General features: G+C 34.5%; 1 protein-coding gene across 1 annotated transcript in view; it reads left to right on the forward strand.

Annotated features, from left to right (window-relative positions):
• The window catches only part of SLC4A10 (solute carrier family 4 member 10), a 307,725-nt gene that overhangs the window by 117,884 nt on the left and 166,663 nt on the right, over positions 1 to 23,178 (forward strand). Inside the window, 1 exon segment of the mRNA XM_079131852.1 lies at positions 5,648 to 5,729. Coding sequence (XP_078987978.1) covers positions 5,648 to 5,729 — 82 coding nt within the window.

Raw genomic sequence — 23,178 nt, forward strand, 5'->3', positions numbered from 1 at the left:
TGGTAACAAGGGGGAAGTGCTCTATTAAAATGTCTTGAATACTATTGATAGTTTCTGGTATAACTAAAGTAGAGGACTGTCAGTATGTCTTAGTATTAACTTGTGTTTAGGGAATTTTTTGCTGAAGTGATCATATATTTCACATATCTATGGAACATCCAGAAATTTACTTAAAGGGAATAATGAATATAAAGCTTCAAAATGAGACACTTCCACTCCACTGAATTACATTTGTATTTTCACTTCTAGTTTATGTTTATTTCAAAGAAATACAAAAATTAAGTCATTCAGGGGCTAGGATTGTAGCTCAGTGCCTGGCATGCATGAGGACAAGCTCAAACTCCCAGAACCACACACACACACACACACACTCACACACACACACACACACACACACACACACACACACACACACACTCACACACACACACGCACACACACACAAAAGACAAGAAAACAAATATTTATAATTGTATTTCTAATTATAACCTGTATAGCAATTCAATAGTTATTTATTTAGATTTCATTTCTTCTTCTGTAAAATTTTACTTTACTTCAATATCTCTCGATTAGTTGTTCAGTGAAATTATCTTTGGTTTGAGGACAGCATGTATGCTTCATACAAATAAAGAGAAACCATTTTTGTATAAGTTGTATTTTATTTATTTAAGGTCCTTGAAATAAAAATGGAATGTTCTACTATACATGGGAGAACATCTTATCTTACATGTAAAGCTTCCCCCTTTGCAATTGTTCTAAGAGACCACCATCATCTGATATGATGAATAGATGCTTGATTTGTTTTTGGAATTCTGCCTAAAAACATCCCAGAGGGCAGAGATGTAGTCCCACATGGCATGTATTTGAATATATCATGCACAGATGATAAGTTAATTTGTAAATGTGTCAGTATCTAAACTTGCATTTGTCTCCTTCAGAAAAATTATATAAATCCCATCTTTAGTTTTATCTATTACTTCTATTGCTCAAAACAACAGGGCTTTAAAACTTTGCCAAAGAGCAGAACAATGACCTCGGCTCTTCAGAATCCTATCTTCATTTTCACTTTTTCTCTGATATTCTCTCATTTAGAGTGTGTATTTCTTTAACTGTGATTTCAAACATTTTTCCCTGACATGTCTCTGCACATTTTGTCAGAAATACACAAGGCCTCAAGCTAAAAAGTATGTCCTTCTGTAGTGTGTTTTTCTGTGTGTGAAACACATGGGAGCTGATTTTCCTATGTTGAAATTTGTCTATAATCTTTTACCTGAAAATAAGTACATTTGTAAAACAGGGAGTCCACATTTTTATCAAGATTATGTTCCAGAATTTAAAAACATTTATATATGTAAATAATTCAGGATTTTCACCAACAGAGAATTTTTAGACTTTATTTGATATAAAACAATATGTGTTAGATACGCTTTCCCTCATTTTAGACACCTGACTATAACATCTCTTTAGACTTTCAACAATACTATTCATTTTATCCTAATAGTTAGGAAAATATTTAACTATACTCCTCTTACATTTTTTATTAGTCCAGTACCCAATCCTCTGAAGATATTTCTAAGAGATTAATAAACTAGTCAGAACAGCTAATTGGGAACATGGTATTAAGGTGCGAATGGTATAACTTGAGATGGTCTGTTCTTACAGGATTTTAACTGTCTTTAGTACTTTATGAAAAGAAATTAGAGAATATTGTGATGTTTTTCTCTTAGAATCCTTTGTTCTGACCATCTCAAATTAGAGCTCATGGGAATAGTTATCTGTTTTGATTATCCACACAGAGACCCTTATAGTAATGCCATTCTCAAAGGGGATTTAAAAATGTTTTTATTTTCTATTGTTTTGAAATTTTAACATACAAAACATAAAACACAAAACATAAAAATTTTACACATTAATGGGGTACCATGTAATATTCTATACATGTATGCATGAGATATGAAGTTTTTTACTCTTCTCAATGACTTAGTTCCTTCAAATACTCTGTCAGTGTTAGAAAATGATGTTATTTCTCAGTACCCCCACTACCTTCAATCAAGACCATTCAATAGAAGTTTTCTCATCTGCCATTCTCTTCATTTCTTCAGAATATCTCTGAAAATAACAAGTCTTCTGATTTTCCCTCTAAATGTCAGAAAAATAGAGTTCCTATCCCTAATACTGTGGCTAAGTCCTTGGATCATTGTCATCTTTTTTGGTACCTAGCATGGGGCAATTTTTAAAAATTTATTGCTTCCCTAGCATCTATATTCTCTTCTGTATTGGCACTTTTCCTTCATCAATCAGATATGCCAGAGCTCTAACTACTTGAAAAGAAAACCACCAATTTAATTTTGAAGACTCTTCTAGTTATAACCCATGGCTGTTTCAATTATTCATTTTGGAACTGGGAAAATAATCACAAGATTTGTCTAGCAACCCACTGAAACCCTGATGAGTATCAACTTAAGCTAAACTCCATTGATTATCTGACATCCATAAGCCCCTTTCTGGCTGGTGGACCACAATTACAATTTGAGTCTATTGGGTTAAGTATTAATTCAGGGCCAGTGTCCAGAAATTCCCCCAAAGTCAGATTATTTCCTTATCCCCAGTGTATGGCCACCTTGGTAAAAGGTGATAAGAACCTTTGGAGAGAACTAAAGAAAAACTGTAGATGTTGGTAGAGTAGCAGGTATCTTCCTCAAATGGATCTGTCCTTTCCCTTATTCAGGGGGTTCTGTGCTTGTAAGTTGGCTCCAGTATGAGAATTTATTGAGAAGCATGACTCTGTTTTGATGATTCAAATTAGACTTCTGTTCTGTTCACTTGGCTTAGAAACTTTTGGCTTATACAGACAAAAAATTTAGTGGACAGTCCATCTAGTTCGCTTGTAGGGACACCTTGATCAACTAGCCAGTACCACAGTTCTTTGTCAGATTGTTATTGTTTGGATTATGTTGTCCATATGGTAACCACACTCATCTTGTCTTTAGTGATTAAGTGCTCTCGCTTGGTTCTTGCCACCCCCTCACCCCGGGATCATGTTATTCCATCATAGTTAAGGATCAGTGACAGTTCAATGGCAGCAGTTCCTGCTGTAATTTCTGACCTATGGAGAGAGACCACAGTTCTCAAGGATGCAGCATTCCCCTCACAAATTTATTTTTCACAGGCGTGGTAAAAACTGCATCCTCTGGACCTTCCTGGAAAGGGTGAGCAGGACTTTATGATAAATCTGATTTAACGTTTTATTCTCCCTAAGCTATTAGACACTTTTTCCTCAATAGTATGCCAAAGCAGTTCTGGCATTTAACTTTATTTAGTGTAGCCCACCTTTCGGCCTGTGTTTTAGCCAATCAACGAAACTGTTAGAGCCCTTTGTAATCCCTGGAACTTTAACACTGAATATGGAATTTGCTTAGTGCACCTGCATTAATTAATTCAACCCAAGCCACCTCCATATTCCTTCTATCATTATCCTATATCCTTAATTTCCATCCCCACACACATTCTCTGGATTTCCACTGGTGAAAATTGGAAAAAATCTGGCCGTTATTTTTGAGTGCAGCTCAACTATTCTTGGGTCATGTTTTATACCTCATCTTTTGGGACCTGTTGGTCCTTAAATCTCACTATAAGAGCAAAGAGAAGTGATAAGGGAGGGTCCTGAGGAGACTCTGCAGTGTCTTGCAATGTAAGATCTGTTCTTCTTCCTTCATTTATTCACAATAGTTTACCTCATTACTTCACTTGATTAGGTTTTGACTTTGACATTTTCCGCATATGTATTCCTTCTTGAGATTACCAATGGTCATGTAGTTTAAGTACAAAAACATTGCAAAACAATTCTGTATCATTTTCCAAAATACATATAGCTTGATAATTTTTGTTCTTCTTTTATTTCTTTCCCACTTTCTGTAATTCTTTACTATCTTATTGGCACAAATTTCCCAAGCTTGAAACATTGGCTTTTTTAAATTTGTTTTCACTCCCTGTCTGTTCTGTTCATGGTCTTAAATGAGCAGTGATTCCTTTTTTTCTCTGGATTCCCATAATTTTTATTTTCAGTACTATGCATTGTGGTATTCAGTCAAAAATTACTTTCTTAATGAAATAAAGGTATGTCCTTAGGATCTGATGCATCAAGTTAGTTTATGAGTAGAAGAAAAGATTGTTCTTTTCCCTACTTCTTTGGCATACTCTTTGGATTTCAAAGAAGACAAATTTTTTACTTTTTAAAAATAGCGATACACTAGAATAAACTTGGAAATAGATCCTGGAAGCTTCATTCATCTTTAGTTTATCTTTTCATTTCTCCTGTTGTGCTCAGTGTTCACTTTTAAACCATTTGCTACATAGATGTTCACAACTGGATAAAAGTAAGAATTAATTTATATTTCACTTCCTTTAGTATTTTTTAGTTTGTTTATTCCTGTGTGTTAGTCAGCTTTCCATTGCTGTGATATAATACCTGACAGAAACAATTTAAAAAAGGAAAAGGTTAATTTTGCCTCATAGTTTTGGAGATTTCAGTCATAGTCATGTGCATGGCTTCATTGTTTCTCTGCCTGTGGTGAGGCAGAATGTCACTGCAGGGACACATGGTAGAGTAAGAATTCTCATCTCATGGTGGGGGAAAGTAGAGAGAGAGAGAGAGAGAAGAGGGACTCAGGGACAAGATTTAGCCTTTGAGGACACACCTCCAAGGATCAACTTTCTCCAACTGAACCCCACCTCCTAAGTTTCCACCACTCCTACTAGCACATTAAATTATAAACCCATTAATGGATTAACCATTAATGAGGTTAAAGCCTTTATGATCCAATCACCTTCCAAAAGCCCCTCCTCTGAACACTGCTGCTTGGGGACCAAGTCTTCAACAGATGAACCTTAAGGGGACATTTTAGATTCAAACCATAACATCCTGTATGGCCAAATTGATTATACTAAATGCTTTCCCCATTATTTTATTGAGTATCAAATTAGTGAGTGTATTATTTTGAGCATGTGTACAATGTTCAGAAGACATAATATTTGCCAAGCCATTCTAATTTGGTAAAAGTATATGTGGAAACTAAATGAAGGCTTAATGCACTTCATAATTTACCATCTAGTTTGAATAAAAAGCATTATACTGAAGCAAAGTAATTAGAGTTGTTGTTTACCTAATAATTACCTACTAATTGCTTTCAAGGGATTAGATCGATTTTTAGTGGCAGTGGAATCATTTCACCCTGCCATAGCATTAGTGGTGTTAATTCTAATGATTTTCATATTTTCCTTGTATGTTTCAAAATGTGATCTTGTTAACAAGAATTCTTTATCAGGGATAAAGATGTATGTTACAAAATTGACAGGAGAGTTGTTTGTTTTCTGTTTTTTATTTCACTAGTAAATGGTGCCAATGGGAATGTTTGACTACCTTCAATGTCATGGAAAATCGAATGATACTCCTTTGCGAATATGTGGTCAAATTTATTTTAGTCTCTTTTCTAAAATCCACCCTTGATAATCTAATGGACTACTCATGTACACATAGATTTAAGTGACTGAAATAAACCCCTAAATATTAGAGCATATTAATGATTATTTTTTGAAATTAAGAGGAATTATGTATTTTAATTTAATCTTCTTTTTCCATATTCTACAGAGAAATGATGAAGAAGCAGTTGTGGATAGAGGTGGTACTCGTTCTATTCTCAAAACACACTTCGAGAAAGAAGACTTAGAAGGTAAGGTATTGTTTTTCTTGGGACAGTTATTGGTGTGCCTCCCAAAAGTATTTCAAAGACAAATGTGAAGTTCGTTGCGTTGTGGAAAATTGCAAAAGTTGACATCAAAGTGGTGGTGGTTTGTTGGTGGAGGTGTAGATATGACTGTTCTGGTGGTCTGGAGAGCCCGTTGGTCAACCTGCAACAATGAGCATTTTTTCATGCAACAGACACTTACTAGACCCCATACATACTGTATTGTATGTATGGCCTGTGTTGTGTGCCTGTCTTTAATAATCCTTGCTTGAAGAATTTGTAATCAATTGGGGAGCAAAATGAAAAATATGATGACAGATCAGCACTATCAAGTACAATGTGAGAAGTGAATATAGGACAGGAGGGGCAGCTACCTCACCTGTGTTGTCAGAGTAGGCTGTCACTGGTAGAGAATTAAAGACAACTGATATTCTGGTTTTACTCAGATATGTATGGGAGAGAGAGGGAGCACTGTTTATGTGGGTAGGGCAGATAATTCAACTGGGAGATAGTGTGGTCTACTGGTTAACTGCACAGGCTCTGACACCAGAATGCACTGGATTCAAGCATAAGTTCTGCTCCTTAATTGCTGTGAAATTTTCAGCTACTCGGTTACCTCCTCTGCACCGCATTTTTCTCAACTGTGAAAATATTGATAATAATGGGTATTTCTCAAAGTTTTAATGAGAATTAAGGGAAAATACTTATAATAGTACCTGGAATAAGAGTTACATAAATATCGACAATTATTGTTATACTCCAATTAAAAGTATACATAGCATTAGCTCATTTTTATTTTTAACTTGTATTTTTTACTAGTGAGAAATAAGGTATATAGGATTGGCCATAATCGATTGCAAAGTGAAACCCAGTTGATCTTAAATACAAGTAATCAGTGAGAGCTCCTAATAATTCACTGTGCTGAGAAGCAAATTATTTTTCACTTTAAGCATTGCAATATAACCATTAAATTACAATTAGAGTCATTGTCCTTCAGTTTTATCTTTAGTTACAATAATTACATAACAGGAGAGTTAATATAATATTTAGTAACAACTTTCAACAACTATACCTATTCTGTGACTGACATTTTCCTTGGTACATAGATAACACCCAGGTCCAAGAAGGTTATACTTAGTGGATAAGCATAGTGATTTGCCATGCCATGCATATTCATTATATAAACTGAAGGCAGCAAAAACTTGAAAAATTTAATCTGGTAGTGGATGATATAAAAATAATTTCTCTCTGAGGGTGAAATGTCATTACATTACTTTTTTCCAATAACATATTTATCTACCTTCCTAATCTGTCATGCTATGACAAATTATTCTTATAGTCCCTAGACACACACTAAAAAAACTAAGAAAGCAAGAAGCTAGCCTAGAAATATACTTAATTACAGCTGGAAGCTATCTTGGGTTAAAACTTTGTTGAATAATCCACACACAGACAAATAAAAGTCAACATTTAATAATTTGTAAATAATTAAGTGAAAAATTGAAGGGTCCTTTTGAATGGAAAATACATAGTACAAAGATAAGATTCAATAAAGTAATTTAAACTAGCATAGCTACATGTATTACCTACACTTGTCTTTGTTGAGCATGGTTAGGGAATACAGGAGACTGTGTGCAATGCTTATTAAAAGGGATTCCTGATTGGCAGAACGCATTTGGCAGTCACATTTCGTTTTGTTCACTGACATCTGTAGTGGGTATTTTAACACCCACAGTTAACTGTGGCTAAGTCACTGGTAGTTGAAGTAACCACTGAATGCAAATGTAGCATTATATTTTAGAATTTTGAAAGAACATAGGAAAATCCTTATTTCTATTTACTTCCTAATATCTTTCTGTCCTTAGACCAGACTACATAAACATCTAGCAGTTGAGGATGCTATGAAGGGGGATCTTCTGAGATGCACATGCAGATTCAGTGGATTTATTTGTGTGTGGCTTTGGATTGATTACTAGACGAAGAAAATGATGTAGGGGTGATGTGAAGGGCGTTGTGGTTTAGGAGGGATCAACTGGCAACTTAATCCAAAACGAGTGAGTGGGAGAATGCCAGTAAGAAGGAAGGCAGCAGTCTTGAGGGTTGGTCGGCGGTAGCTCTTCCTTTTGTGCAGAGAAATTCTACTTTTAAAAAAAAGTTCTTTAGTAATGTACATAATATAAAATAAATTTAAAAAATGAAATTGAGTTAAGAATTGCTGTTGCAAACACCTCTAATAAATGTAAAATCTTTCAATTAAGATTCTAAATTTGAAAAATTTTATTTCTCAGGATTTGTCTATATTTTTAGCTAATCATCCTTCCTAGTATAAGTTAACATTCTGAGTACAGCTTGTAGAAATGCCAGGTGGCTAAAAATATCTATGAAGTCTCAGGTGTAATATATTTAGTGGAAAACGATCACCTGCTCAATAACAACAGCTTGGTGTGATATATTAGTTAATTTATTCACATATATTATATTCTGATGAATGACATGACATATATCATTTCTCTCCCTTTGAATCTATTTCTTTTTTTGTTTAACATGTCTTTTTTTTTTTTTTTGTACTAGTGATTGAACCAGGGGTGCTTTACCACTGAGCCACATCCCTAGTCATTTTTATTTCTATTGATTTGAGACAGGGTCTCCCTAAGTTGCTTGGGCCTCACCACTAAGTTGCTTACTTGGGATCCTCATGCCTTAGCTGCCCGAGCTGCTGGTATTACAGATGTGCACCACCATTCTTGGCTTAACATATATCTTATACCATCTTTATTTCTTTGATAACCTAAAATCAAGTGCTTACAATTCGATTAGATTTTGTTCACCTCCTATTTTTGTACATCATGCAATCAGTAAATTCTCTGAATCTCTCTCAGTGGTGCTTCTTCTCCTTCCCTTCTTTCCATTCCCATTGCTCCAGTTTTTTCTCTCTTCTGTATACTGTGTCCTGTGTCTTTCCCACAATCCAGTTTCCTTAATATTTCCAAAATGTTCCTTCTAAGCCCATTTCTGTTTCCTATGGTAAAATATAGTGAAGGACATTGAATCCCTATAATTAGACAAACTGAGAATTCTGAATAAAAAAAAAAGTTTTCGAGGTTAACCAATTTTTAGTATTGGTCTCCCATGTCAAGTTTTAATATAATCCACAGTATAAGACTGTAAAAGAAAACTTGCCTGAATACTCTTTTAGTTTTTTCTTTTATGTTCTCTCTAATACATATGTAGGGAGAGTGTGGCCAGATATAGAATGCAGGTTTCTTAGTTAAACTTGAATGTACATAAACAATGGATGACTTTTTATAATGAATAATAGTAATTGGTATGTCCTATGTAATATTTTTATTTACTATATTTTTATTGTGAAATACAGAGACCTTAGTAGTGGACTTTAGGATGATTCATTAATATTCCCTCTCAAGATTTTTGACTTTTATTACTTCCATTGCCAGTGATGTTTCTTGCTTGTGCCTCAAACCCATGTTCCATTCCAGGCATTACTTTCAGCTGAAATTAAACTGACTCTTGTGTATGACAGCAGCCTCCCCTGCGGCATACGAATTCAATGAACGTTCAGTGCAGTAGCACAAAAACCTGACCCCCTTGCCTCAGTTTGGGACAACTCTGAAGGGCTGTCCCAGCTTCAGGGTTCACTTACTGTAATTGCACTATGATTCAACTTCCTCCCATACCAATCCCCACATCCTCTATCTCTCACAGGGGTTATTGCTCACATTTCTTTTCAACAAACTCCCTGAACAGAAATCTCTGCCTCAGAATCCATTTTCTGGGGATCTGATTCTCTCATTGATCATTTCCCTGATACTTGAATTGGTACCAACAGACATAGTTGATAGTTGTCATTGATTCTTTAGCCTTGGGGTTAAGAAATGTTGTGGTGTGTTACAGGACTCTAAAACTACTTGCTTTGGCTATGACAGTAAATTGAAATCTGTATTGTCTCAGAAGGAGAATGGCAGAGATTAGTGCCACCTTTAAAGACATAAGGTATACATCAGTCTGGCCACAACAGAAAATTGGTAAATGCTGGAGGATGGTAGTGGACTACTTCACACTCAACCAAGTATAGCACATTTGCAGCTGCTATATAAGATGTGGAATATTTGATCAAGCAGACTAACATGTCCTTAGCTGTTGATCTGGAAAATACATTCCCCTATTACTATCAATAGGAGTAACAGAAGTAGGTAATAAAAGTCCCTAGGGAAGTACTACAGCATACACTTATGTTCTTGTTCAGAGACTCTATTTACTGTCCTGCCTTCTGTCATAAGAGTCTAAAAGGATTTGGATGTTCTGCAGAACATCACAGTGGCTCATTCTATTGATTTATCTTGGTAAGACAAATCCAGAATGTTTCCCAGTGAAATGATTAAAAGGCAACATGAAGGGGAATGTAAAACTATACTAAGTCTAAAACTCCAGGGTGGATGGGTGGATAAGTGGAGGCAGTTTACACACGGACCCAATAGAAATAACCAAATTCCCCCTCAGTTATTCTTCTTCACCTCAGTTCTCCCTTCATTGCTTATTCTTGGCCTATTTGATTTTTTTCAGAAGGGATGCCTGCACTTTTAAAATATTTTATAGTATTTTATGTTTTCAGATATGGCCATTGTGTCTTCTTCAGGCATAAGGGGATGTTAATGAGGAAGTCAATAAGAGTAGTATGTCCTGTTGACTAATTAGGTGATCATAAAGAAAATTCGATAGCTAAATGTAATTTGATATTATCTTAGCCATTTTGACTGAACTAATCGATTTTCAATCAAGGCAATATTGTCAAACTACTGGATCATTTTGTTAAAACTTAAAAATGTTTTGGTGGTAAAAATGCATGCATAAATAGTATAATTTACCATTGTGAGTGTATTCATATTGAACAACCAGTCTCTAGAACTTTTTCATCTTCCAAAATTGAAACTATGCACATATAACTCCCCTTTACCCCTCTCCTCAGCCCCTAGTAACTATCGTTCCACTTTCTATTTCTGTGAATTTGACTATTGTACTTCATGCAATTGGAATAACAAGATATTTGTCATTTTGTGACTGACGTTTTCACTTAGCATAATGTCCCCAAATTTCATCCATATTGTAGCATGTCTTAGACTTGCTTCCCTTTAGAAGACTAATATTTTATTGTATTTGCCACATTTTGTTTATCTGCTCAACTTTAATGGACTTCTCAATTGCTTCCTCATTTTGGCTATTGTGAATAGTGTTGCTTTGTACAGGAATATGAAAATATCTCTTTGAAGTCATTCTCTTGATTCTTTTGAATATATACCCAAATGTGGTATCTCTGATCATGTGCTAATTCTAATTTAAAAAATTTTGGGGGGAGTACCAGGGATTGAACTCAGGAGCACTGGACCACTGAGCCACATCCCCAGCCCTATTTTGTATTTTATTTAGAGACAGGGTCTCACTGCATTGCTTAGCACCTCACTTTTCTGAGGCTGGTTTTGAACTCAGGATCCTCCTATCTCAGCCTCCTGAGCTGATTACTGGGATTACTGGCATGTGCCACTGTGCCTGGCAAATTTTTACAATTTTTTGAGAAACTTTTATACTGTTTTCAACAGCAGCTACACCATTTTATATTCCCGCTAATAGTGCAGAAGGATTCCATTTTCTTCACATGCTGGTTAACATTTATTATTTTCTGTTTTTTTTCCTAATAGTAGTTGTCCCATTGGATGTGGGGTACTATCTCATTGTGGTTTTGATTTGTATTTCCCCTAAATTAGTGATATTGTACATCTTTTCATGTGCTTGTTGCCATTTGTACATCAATGTGGAGAAATGTTTATTTGTATTTTCTGTACATTTTTAATAGAAAAGGGCTTGAATAGACATTTAATGCTATTGAAAATTTTAAAATATAAAAATTAGTAGAGTTTTATTATTGAGTTGTAGAAGTTCTTTATATATTCTAATTATTAACCCCTTTTTAGATATATGATTTGCAAATCTAGTCTGTAGGTTGCCTTTTCATTCTTGATTGTATTTTTATTTACACAGAAATCTTTAATTTTTATACAGTCCAATTTATACATTTTAATTCTATTTCTTGTTCTTTTCGTGTCAATGTAGGAATTTTTTGCAAATAAATATTGTAAAGCATTTCTTTTCTTCTAAGAGGTTTTGGTTTGGGGGGAAGTAGTTTAGTCAACTTTTGTGCTGTGGTGACCAAAAGACCTGACAAGAACAATTTTAGAGGAGGAAAAGTTTATTTGGGGGCTCATAGTTTTGGAGGCCTTGGTCCACAGATGGCCAATTCCATTGCTCTAGGCCCAAGATGGGGCAGGACATCATGGCAGAAGAGTGTGGTGAAGGCATATAGCTCAGGACATTGCACCAGGAAGGCTGGGCACTGGGCGATCATTGTCAATGAGGATAAGATACACATCTCGAAGGCATGCTCCCGGATTCACTTCCAGCCATACCTTACCTGCCTGTAGTTACCACTAAATTAATCCCTATCAGGAGATTGATACACTGGTTAGGTTAAAACTTTTATAATCCAATCATATAATTTCTAAATTTTTTTGTGTTGTGACAATGAACTTTTGTGGGACACTTAATATCTAAACCATAACAGGGACACTAGTGGGAATTGAACTCATAACCTTGCACATACTCGCCAAGTGCTCTACCACTAAGCTACATCTCAGCTTTTGTTTTGTTTTGTTTTGCTTTATTTTATTTTATTTTATTTGTTGAAAAGGTCTCACAAAGTTGTCCAGGGTGTCTTTGAACTTGTGATCCTTCTGCCTCAGCCTCCTGAGTTGCTACAACTATAGGAGTGTGTCACTAAACCTGACTCTTCTTAGGGCTGTAAAGTTTTGGATTATATGTTTAGGTTTTTAAATCTTTTTTTGAGTTAATGTTTGTATGTAGGAAAGATGACTACATTCTTATTAACATATTCCTTTATTTCCTAACATTATATCTCTCACAACCTGCAGAACTACCTATGGGTCAATTCCCCCCAAATCATTGATATACAGAGAACCCATTTAGAGAAAGAAAATGACATTTCTCTTTATTTCAGCAAGCATTTCTAACATAATTCCTGTTTTCTACAATATAAGAACATAGAAGAATTCATAAAACCTCAGGAACATTATTACTAACTTCCTATTCAAAAACATCTGATATTGCCCCATACCAAATTGATACTTTCTCATTTCCTTCATTTACTAATGTTTCCCTCCATAGATAAAGAATGCTCAATTTGGCTATCCAGTGCTGTTATCTGATCCCTCCCAGGACAGAGTTGCCTTCCTATTACAAACTTCTATTTCTGAGTTTATACCTTTTCTTACATTATTGTTTTGTATGTATCTATGTGTCTTTGAATCTTACCTTTCTTATTTGATTAGAAGATCTTTGAGGGAAAAATTTTTGTCTTAAACATCTTTGTATTTTCCCCTAGCATCTGAACTAGATGGTAACTAAAAACAATGTGTTATGTTGAATTGTATTTACATATAATTCAATAATGTGTCAATAATCATGTAACAAATTCATACAATATAATTTAGGAGTATAGTTAGTGGTTATCAAATATTTAATTATCTTCAAATATTTAATATGTAAACACACTAACTATATTAACAGACATCTAGTTACATTTTATTTTACTCCCTTATTGTTATTCTTTTTATATGTGATCTTATTATGTTGCCAGGGTTGGCCTTAAACCATGGGCTCAAGCCATCCTCCTGCCTTAGCCTCTCAAGAAGCTGTCTATAAGTGTGTAATGCCAAATTTTAATCTGATATTCAGGAATTCATAAATTTATAATGTTAATTGAAAAGTTGAATTAATTATTAATTCTGGCCTTGCTAATTAAATAAACAACATTTTCTTTAAATTTATTGCTGTTTAGTAAATACCAAAACACTTTTAAGTCAAAGATTTTTACAGATAAAATTATATTCCTGTTGACATTATTTTTCTGTTCCATTTGGGAAAAAAATTTCTACTTGAGTATTTCTTTGGGGGGGCTACCTAATATTAGAGACCCAAAGTCCAAAGATGATATCAGTAAAGCCCTCCACACAGAGCTTCCACATAGCATAGCTCTATCAGAGACGATGCTCCTATTTTCCTTATTTTCATCCAGTGCATTCTCAAGCTCTGAAGAGGACCAAAATTGTTCTCTGACCTCAATTAATATAACTTTAAAAGTTTTTTTTCATCAAGAATTTAAATAATAAGTATTGATTCTACAATTATGATATGGCATTTTGCGACTAAATTAAAATTAGTTGAAAAATAAAGAAAAGAAAAAACTAAAAATTAGGAATGAACTTTTACCTTAAAACTTTTACCTCCAAAATCTTATGCCAAAGGTCAGCAAACGAGAGCCCAGTTTGACCAAATGTGGCTTGCCATGTCTGTTTGTATGGCCTATGAACAAAGAATGATTTTTATATTTAAAAATGTAAAATGTAAAAATAGAAAAATTAAAAGTATAAAAAAGAAAAAAATCAGGATAATAGTAATATTTAAAATATTTTGTTATACATTGTAGTTGTACATAATATTAGGATTCATTCTGACATAATTATACAGAAATGAAATATAATTTGCTCCAGTTCAGTCCTCTCCCAACCTCCCTCCTTCTGTTCCCTTTCCCCTGTTCTACAGACCTTTTTTTGTTTGTTTGTGCTGGGGATTGAACACAGGGTTGCTTTACCACTGTGCCACATCCTCAGCCCTTTTCGTTTTTTATTTTGAGACCGGGTCTCACTAAGTTTCTTAAGGCCTCACTAAGTTGCTGAGTCTGGTCTCCAACTTGTGATCCTCCTGGTTCCACCTCCTGAGTTGTTGGCATTATAGGCATGTGCTATTTATTGCTCCTGACTATTCTACAGATCTTTCTTCTAATTACTTAGAGTTTTTTAAATTTCTGCATTGTAGACATACATAAAGGTGAAATTCACTGTGTTATGTATGCATAGGTTAGTTTGGTTAATTTCATTCCACTGTTTCTCCCTTTCCTTGTCTCTCCACTTTCCTCCTCAAACCCGTTTCTCTATTCCACTGATTTCTCTTCTGCTTTCAGGGGATTCCAGGGGATCCCCCCGATCCATATACACCCTTATTTTGGTCTAGATTCTGCATATGAGAGAAAAACATATGACTCTTGTTCTGGGTCTGATTTATTTCACTTAGCTTTATATTTCCATTCTATTTATCAGCAAATGACATAATTTCATTTTTCTTTATGACTGAGTAAAACTCCATTTATATATATATATATATATATATATATATATATATATATACACACCACATTCTCTTCAACTATTCATTTGTTGACAGGCATTTGTGTTCTATACCTTGGCTATTGCAAATGTGCTTCTATAAACATTGATGTGACTATGTCCCTGTAGATGCTGATTTCATTTCTTTTGGATATGTATCAAGGGGTGGGATACCTGGGTCACATGGTGGCTCCATTCCTAATTTTTTAGGAATTATCCACACTGCTTTCCAGAGTGGCTGTACTAATTTGCAGTAACACCAAAAATATTTGAATGTGCCTTTTCTCTCACATCATCACCAGCATTTATTCTTATTTATATTCTTGATAATTGCCATTCTGACTACAGATGAAATTTCAGTGTACTTTTGATTGCTGAAGATGTTGAACATTTTTTCATATATTTGTTGGCCATTTGTATTTCTTCTTTTTAGAAGTGTCTGTATAGTTTAGTTCTTTTTCCCATTTATTAATTAGGTTATTTGTGTCTTTTTGGTGTTTTTTTTTTTTGTTGTTTTGAATTCTGTATGTATCTGAATATTAATCCCTCATCAGAGGAGCAAATGGCAAAGATCTCCCATTCTGTAGTCTCTCTCTACTGTCTTTGTTGTTTCCTTTGCTGTGCAGAAGTTTTTTAATTTCATACCATCCCATTTACTGATTTTTGTTTTTTTATCTTGTGCTTTAGGAGTTTCATTAAAGAATCCAGGGCCTCTGCCAATATGTTAGAGTATTGGGCCTACATTTTATTCTTGCAGTTGCAGAGTTTTTGGTTTAATTCCTCGTCTTTGATCCACTTTGAGTTGGCTTTTGTGTAGGGTAAGAGATAGGAATAAAGATTTTTTTTTTTGAGCAGGGATTTAACCCAGGTTTACTAAACACTAAGCCAACACTCGTTTTTATGGCTTTCTTTCTTTCTAATTTTAAGACTAAGTTGCTTAGGGCCCCTCTAAATTGCTAAGGCTGGCTTTGAACCTGTGTTCCTCCTGCCTCAGCCTCCCATGCTGCTAGAATTACAGGAATGTATCACTTCACCCAGTGGGATCAAGCTTCATTCTTCTACATATGGATATCCAGTTTTCCCAGCACCATTTGTTAAAATGTCTGTCTTTTTTCCAATGTATGTTTTTGGCACTTGGGCTGAACATCAGATGACTGAATCTATGTGGATTTTTCTCTGTGTCTTCTATTATCATCTTCAATGATCATCTTCAAAGATCATCTTCAATGATCTTGTCTCTTTTGGTGCCAATACCATGCTGTTTTTTTGTTACCATAGCTCTGTAGTATAATTTGAGGTCTGGTATTGTGATGTTTCCAGTATTGCTTTTCTTACTCAGAATAATTTGGTTATTCTGGGTCTCTTATTCTTCTGTTTTTGTCTAGTTCTGTGAAGAATGTCATTGATGTGATTGCATTAAATCTGTATAACATTCTTGGTAGTATGACATTTTGATAATATTAATTCTGCCTATCCAAGAACCCAGGAGGACTTTTCATCTTCAACTTCTTTCTTCAGTGTTCTATAATTTCATTGTAGAGGTCATTCACCTCCTTGGATAGATTTATTCCCAGGGTTTTTTTTTTTTTTTTTAGGTTATTGTGAATGTGATAGTTTCTTAATTTTTCCCACAGATTTTCTATTGGCATATAAGAAAGAAATTGATTTATGTGTGTTGATCCTTTATCCTACTACTTTGCTAAATTGGTTTATTAGCTCCAGAAATCTTCTGGTGGAGTTTAATGGACCATCTGAATGTAGGATCTTGTCATCAGCTAACAGAAATAATTTGACTTCTTCTTTTCCAATTCGTATCCCTTAAATTTCCTTCTCTTGCTGTGACTAGGGTTTCAAGGACTATGTTGAATAGGAGTGGTGAGAGTAGATATCCTTATCTTCTTCCTGTTTTTAGAGGAAATGTTTTCAGTTATTTCTCAGTTCAGTATGATTCTGACTTCTCATATGCAACTTTCATGATGTTGAGGTAAGTTTCTTCTCCTCCTATTTCCCTAGTATTTGAAACATGAATGGGTACTGGACTTTATCAACTGCTTTTTCTCCATCTTTTGAGTAATCAGGTGATTCTTGCCCTTATCTCTATTGATGTGGTGAATTACATTTATGAATGTTGAACCAAACTTGCATCTCTTGTTATGAAACCCAAATAATCATGGTGCACTATCTTTTAAATGTGTTTTTTAATGTGGTTTGGCAATATTTCTTTAAGAATTTTTGCATCTATGTTCATCATGGATACTGGTCTGAAGTTTTCTTGATGTGTCTTTGGTTTTGGTATCAGGGTGATACTGTCTTCATACAATGAATTTGGCAGTGTTCTTTTATTTTCTATTTCATTCAGTAATGTGAAGAGGATAAACATTAGTTCTTCTTCAAAGGTCTTATAGTATTTGGCTGAGAATCCATCTAGTTCTAAGCTTTTCTTTGTTGCAATGTTTTTAATGACTTCTTCAGTTTAATTTCTTGATATGGATATGTTTCAGCTTTCTATAGCTTAATGGTTCAATTTAGGTAGCTTGTATGTCTCTAGGAATTTGTCAATATCTTTAAGGTTTTCTGGTTTATTGGTATATACATTTTTAAAATAATTTCTAATGATCCCCTGGATATCTCCCCTATCTGTGGAGATATCTCCTTTATCACCTCTAATTTTGTTTATTTTAGTCTTCTTTTTATTAATTTGGTAAGGGTTTATCAATTTTTATCTTTTCAAAGAATGAACTCTTTGTTTCATTGGTCCTTTGTATTTTATATTCTCAATTTTATTAATTTTGGCTCTGATATTAATTTTCTCCTATATTCTACTAATCTTGGTATTAGTTTGTTCTTTTTCTAGAGCCTTGGTATATAACATCAGATTATTCATTTGGTATCTTTCTCTTTTTTTGTCAATATAGGAACTACTGCAATAAACTTCCCTCTTAGAACTGCCTTTATATTGTTGCAGATATTTTGATATCTTGTATTTGTATTCTCATTTTGTTTCTATAACCTATTTATTTATTTGTTTATTTCTTTGTTCTCTCCTGATTTCATCTGTGATACATTCCTCATCCAAAAGTGTATTATTCAAAATACAAATGTAGAATTGTTTATGCTTTTTATCTTGTTGACTTACTCCTTCCTTCCTTCCTTCCTTCTTTCCTTTCTTCCTTCCTTCTTCCCTCCTTCCCTCCTTCCTTCCCTCCCTCCCTGGCTCCTCTCTTTCTTTCTTTCTTCTTTGTACCAGGAATTGAACCCTGGGGTGCTTAACCACTGAGCCACATCCTCAGCCCTTTTTATATTATATTTAGAGATAGGGTCGTACTAAGTTGTTTAAGGGCTTGCTAAATTGCTGAGACTGGCTTTGAGGACTTGCAGTCCTCCTGCCTCAGCCTCCTGAGCCACTGGGATTACAGGTGTATGCTACCATGCCAGGTTTGCTGTTGATTTCTAATTTCATTCCATTATGATCTGATAGGTTGCAAAAAATTCTCTCTCTATTTTTATATTTGATGTTTGCTTTGTATCCTAAAACATGACCTATTTTAGACAATGTTGCATGTGTCACTGAGAAGAAAGTGAATTCTGTTGTTGCTGGATGAAATATTCTATAGATGTCTAGTAGGTTCATTTCAGTAATATTATTTATTAGTTCTAAAGAGTCTTTACTTAGTTTATGTCTGGATGACCTATCTAATAGTGAGAAAGCTATACTGAAAGTATTATTTTATTGTGGTTTATTTTATTTTAACATTGAAAAGGGTTTGTTTTATGTATATGAATGCACTATTATTTGGGTATAAATATAAATGTAAATATAATACATATTATAACATATTTAAATATTTAATATTTATAATCAATATATTTAGTTGTTGAATGTCTCCCTTAAACCAGTTTGAAGGGACTTCTTTGTCTTTTCTGATTAATTTTGGGTTGAAGTCTACTTTGTCTTACATGAGAGTAGCTATCCCTCCTTACTTTCAGTTTCCATTTTCATTTGCATGGTATATATTTTTCCCATCCTTTTATCTTCACTCTGTGGATGTCATTGCCTGTAAAGGGAATCTCTTTCAAACAACATATAACCTGGTTGGGTCTTGTTTTTTAATATAATCTGCCAATCTATGTCTTTTGATTGGAGAGTTTACACCATTTACATTCAATATTATTATAGAAAGATTATTTTTATTTACTGCCATTTTTATTTATTTCTAATGCTTAGTTCAGATGTGATTGTCCCTTAATTGGCTATTATTCTGATAAGATTCATCACTATGCTGGCTCTCATTTTACTTTTCATTTCTTCTGCATGAAATATTTTACTGAATATGTTTCGTAGTTCAGGATTAGTGGTTATAAATTCTTTTAGTTTCTGCTTATCATGGAAGGTTTTTAATTTCATCTTCAATTCTGAAGGATAATTTTGCTATGTAGTCATCTTGGTTGGCACCTGTTTTCTTTCAGGTCTTGGCATACTTTTTTCAGGTCATGGCATTCTTTCAAGTCCTCCAGCTTTTAGGGTCTATATTGAGAAATCAGTTGATCCTAATTGGTTTACCTCTTAATGTGACTTGTCATTTTTCTCTTGAAGTTTTTGAAATTCTATTCTTATTCTGTATATTAGGCAATTTTACTATAATGTGTCTCGGAGAAGATCTTTTTTGATCTTGCCATTTGGGGTTCTGTATGCATCTTGTATTTGGATTTTCATCTCATTCCTAAACTTGAAAATTTCAATTATTATTTCATTGAGAGAAATTATTTATTCCTTTAGTTTGTATATTGGATACTAGTGATTCTCTTTCTTTCTTTCTTTCTTTCTTTCTTTCTTTCTTTCTTTCTTTCTTTCTTTCTTTCTTTCTTTCTTTCTTTCTTTCTTTCTTTCTTTCTTTCTTTCTTTCTTTTGTACTGGGGATTGAAATCAGGGCACTTGGCCACATCCCCAGTCCTATTTTGTATTTTATTAGGAGTCAGGGTCTCACTGAGTTGCTTGGCACCTCTCTTTTGCTGAAGCTGGCTTTGATCCTCTTGCCTCAGTCTCCTGAGCTGCTGGAATTACAGGTGTGTGCCACTGTGCCTGGCTTAAATATGGTTTATTAGTTTCATTCCAGATTTCTTCGGTGTGCTGGTCATGGTCTCTTTACATCTTTTCTTTATTATTGACTGTATTTAAAAAAAAAGTTTATTCTTATTTCTTATTTATTTTTTCTAGAGATATATAAAAATGGAGTGTGTTTTGACATATTATACATATATAGAATAAGCATAATTTGTTAAAATTAGGATCCCGTTATTGTGGTTGTATATAATATGGAGTTACATTGGGTCACGTATTCATACATAAAGAGGAAAGATATGTCTGATTCATTTTACTGTCTTTTCTATTTCCATCCTCTTCCCTTATCTTCATTTCCCTTTGTCTAATCCAATGAACTTCTAATCTTTCCCTCTATTGCTGTGCATTAGCATCCACATATCAGAGACTGTATGTTCAGGATTAAATACTTTGTCTTCAAGGTTTGAGAATTTATCCTCTAATTGCTCTAATTCACTGGTGTTCTTTCTATTGATTTTTTTTTATTGTAAACAAATGGGATACATGTTGTTTCTCTGTTTGTACATGGTGTAAAGGCATACCATTTGTGTAATCATAAATTTACATAGGGTAATGTTTGATTCATTCTGTTATTTTTTCCCTTCCCCCACCCCTCCCACCCCTCTTTTCCCTCTATACAGTCCTTCCTTCCTCCATTCTTGCCCCCTCCCTAACCCTAACTCTAACCCTAACACTAACCCCTCCCTCCCCCCATTATGTGTCATCATCCACTTATTAGCGATATCATTCGTCCTTTGGATTTTTGAGATTGGCTTATCTCACTTAGCATGATATTCTCCAATTTCATACATTTGCCTGCAAATGCCATCATTTTATCATTCTTTATGGCTGAGTAATATTCCATTGTATATATATACACCACAGTTTCTTTATCCATTCATCAATTGAAGGACATCTAGGTTGGTTCCACAATCTGGCTATTGTGAATTGAGCAGCTATGAACACTGATGTGGCTGTATCTCTGTAGTATGCTGATTTTAAGTCCTTTGGGTATAGGCCAAGGAGTGGGATAGCTGGGTCAAATGGAGGGTCCATTCCAAGTTTTCTAAGGAATCTCCACACTGCTTTCCAGAGTGGCTGCACTAATTTGCAGCCCCACCAGCAATGTATGAGTGTACCTTTCTCCCCACATCCTTACCAACACCTGTTGTTGCTTGTATTCTTGATAATTGCCATTCTAATTGGGGTGAGATGGAATCTTAGTGTGGTTTTGATTTGCATTTCTCTTATTATCAGAGATGTTGAATATTTTTCCATATGTTTGTTGTTTGCTTGTAGATCTTCTTCTGTGAAGTGTCTATTCATTTCCTTAGCCCATTAGTCGATTGGATTATTTGTATTCTCGGTGTAAAGTTTTTTGAGTTCTTTATAGATTCTGGAGATTAGTGCTCTATCCGAAGTATGATGGGCAAAGATTTTCTCCCACTCTGTAGGCTCTTTCGTCGCATTGCTGATAGTTTCCTTTGCTGAGAGAAAGCTTTTTAGTTTGAATCTATCACAGTTATTGATTCTTGCTTTATTTCTTGTGCTATAGGAGTCCTGCTGAGGAAGTCTGGTCCTAAGCCGACATGTTGAAGATCTGGACCTACTTTTTCCTCTATAATCTGCAGGGTCTCTGGTCTGATTCCGAGGTCCTTCATCCATTTTGAGTTTAGTTTTGTGCATGGTGAGAGATATGGGTTTAGTTTCATTCTGTTGCATATGGATTTCCAATTCTCCCAGCACCATTTGTTGAAGAGGCTATCTTTTCTCCATTGCATATTTTTGGCCCCTTTGTCTAGTATGAGAAAATTGTATTTATTTGGGTTTGTGTCTGTGTCCTCTATTCTATACCATTGATCTACCTGTCTATTTTGGTACCAATACCATGCCGTTTTGTTACTATTGCTTTGTAGTAGAGTTGAAGATCTGGTATTGCGATACCCCCTGCTTTGCTCTTTCTACTGAGGATTGCTTTAGCTATTCTGGGTTTCTTATTCTTCCAGATGAATTTCATAATTGCTTGCTCTATTTCTGTAAGGTACATCATTGGGATTTTAATTGGAATTGCATTGAATCTGTATAGCACTTTATGTAGGATGGCCATTTTGACAATATTAATTCTTCCTATCCATGAACATGGGAGATCTTTCCATCTTCTAAGGTTTTCTTCAATTTCTTTCTTTAGTGTTCTGTAGTTCTCATTGTAGAGGTCTTTCACCTCTTTTGTGAGATTGATTCCCAAGTATTTCATTTTTTTTGAGGCTATTGTGAATGGGGTAGTCTTCCTAATTATTCTTTCCAAAGATTCATCACTTATGTAAAAAATGCATTAGATTAATGTGCATTGATCTTACATCCCAATACTTTACTGAATTCACTTATGAGTTCTAAAAGTTTTCTGGTGGAATTTCCTGGTTTCTCTAAGTATATAATCATATCATCAGCAAATAGGGATAGTTTGTGTCTTTTTTTCCTATTCATGTCCTTTAATTTCTTTGGTCTGTCTAATTGATCTGGCTAGAGTTTCAAGGACAATGTTGAATAGAAGTGGTGAAAGAGGGCATCCCTTCCTTGTTCCAGTTTTTAGGGGGAATGCTTTCAGTTTTTCGCCATTTAGAATGATATTAGCCATGGGCTTAGCATAAATGGCCTTTACAATGTTAAGGAATGTTCCCACTATCCCTATTTTTTCTAGTGTTTTGAGCATGAAGGGGTGCTGTATTTTATCAAATGCTTTTTCTGCATCTATAGAAATAATCATGTGATTCTTGACTTTAAGTCTATTGATATGGTGAATTACATTTATTGATTTCCAGATGTTGAATGAACCAACCTTGCATCCCAGGGATGAAACCCACTTGATCATGGTGAACTATCCTTTAATATGTTTTTGTATGCGATTTGCTAAAATTTCGTTGAGAATTTTTGCGTCAATGTTCATTAAGGATATTGGTCTGAAATTTTCTTTCTTTGATGTGTCTCTGTCTGGTTTAGGTATCAGTGTGATATTGGCTTCATAGAATGA

This window comes from Sciurus vulgaris, assembly GCF_902686455.1.
Source record: "Sciurus vulgaris genome assembly, chromosome: 3".
NCBI classification, from domain to species: Eukaryota; Metazoa; Chordata; class Mammalia; order Rodentia; family Sciuridae; genus Sciurus; species Sciurus vulgaris.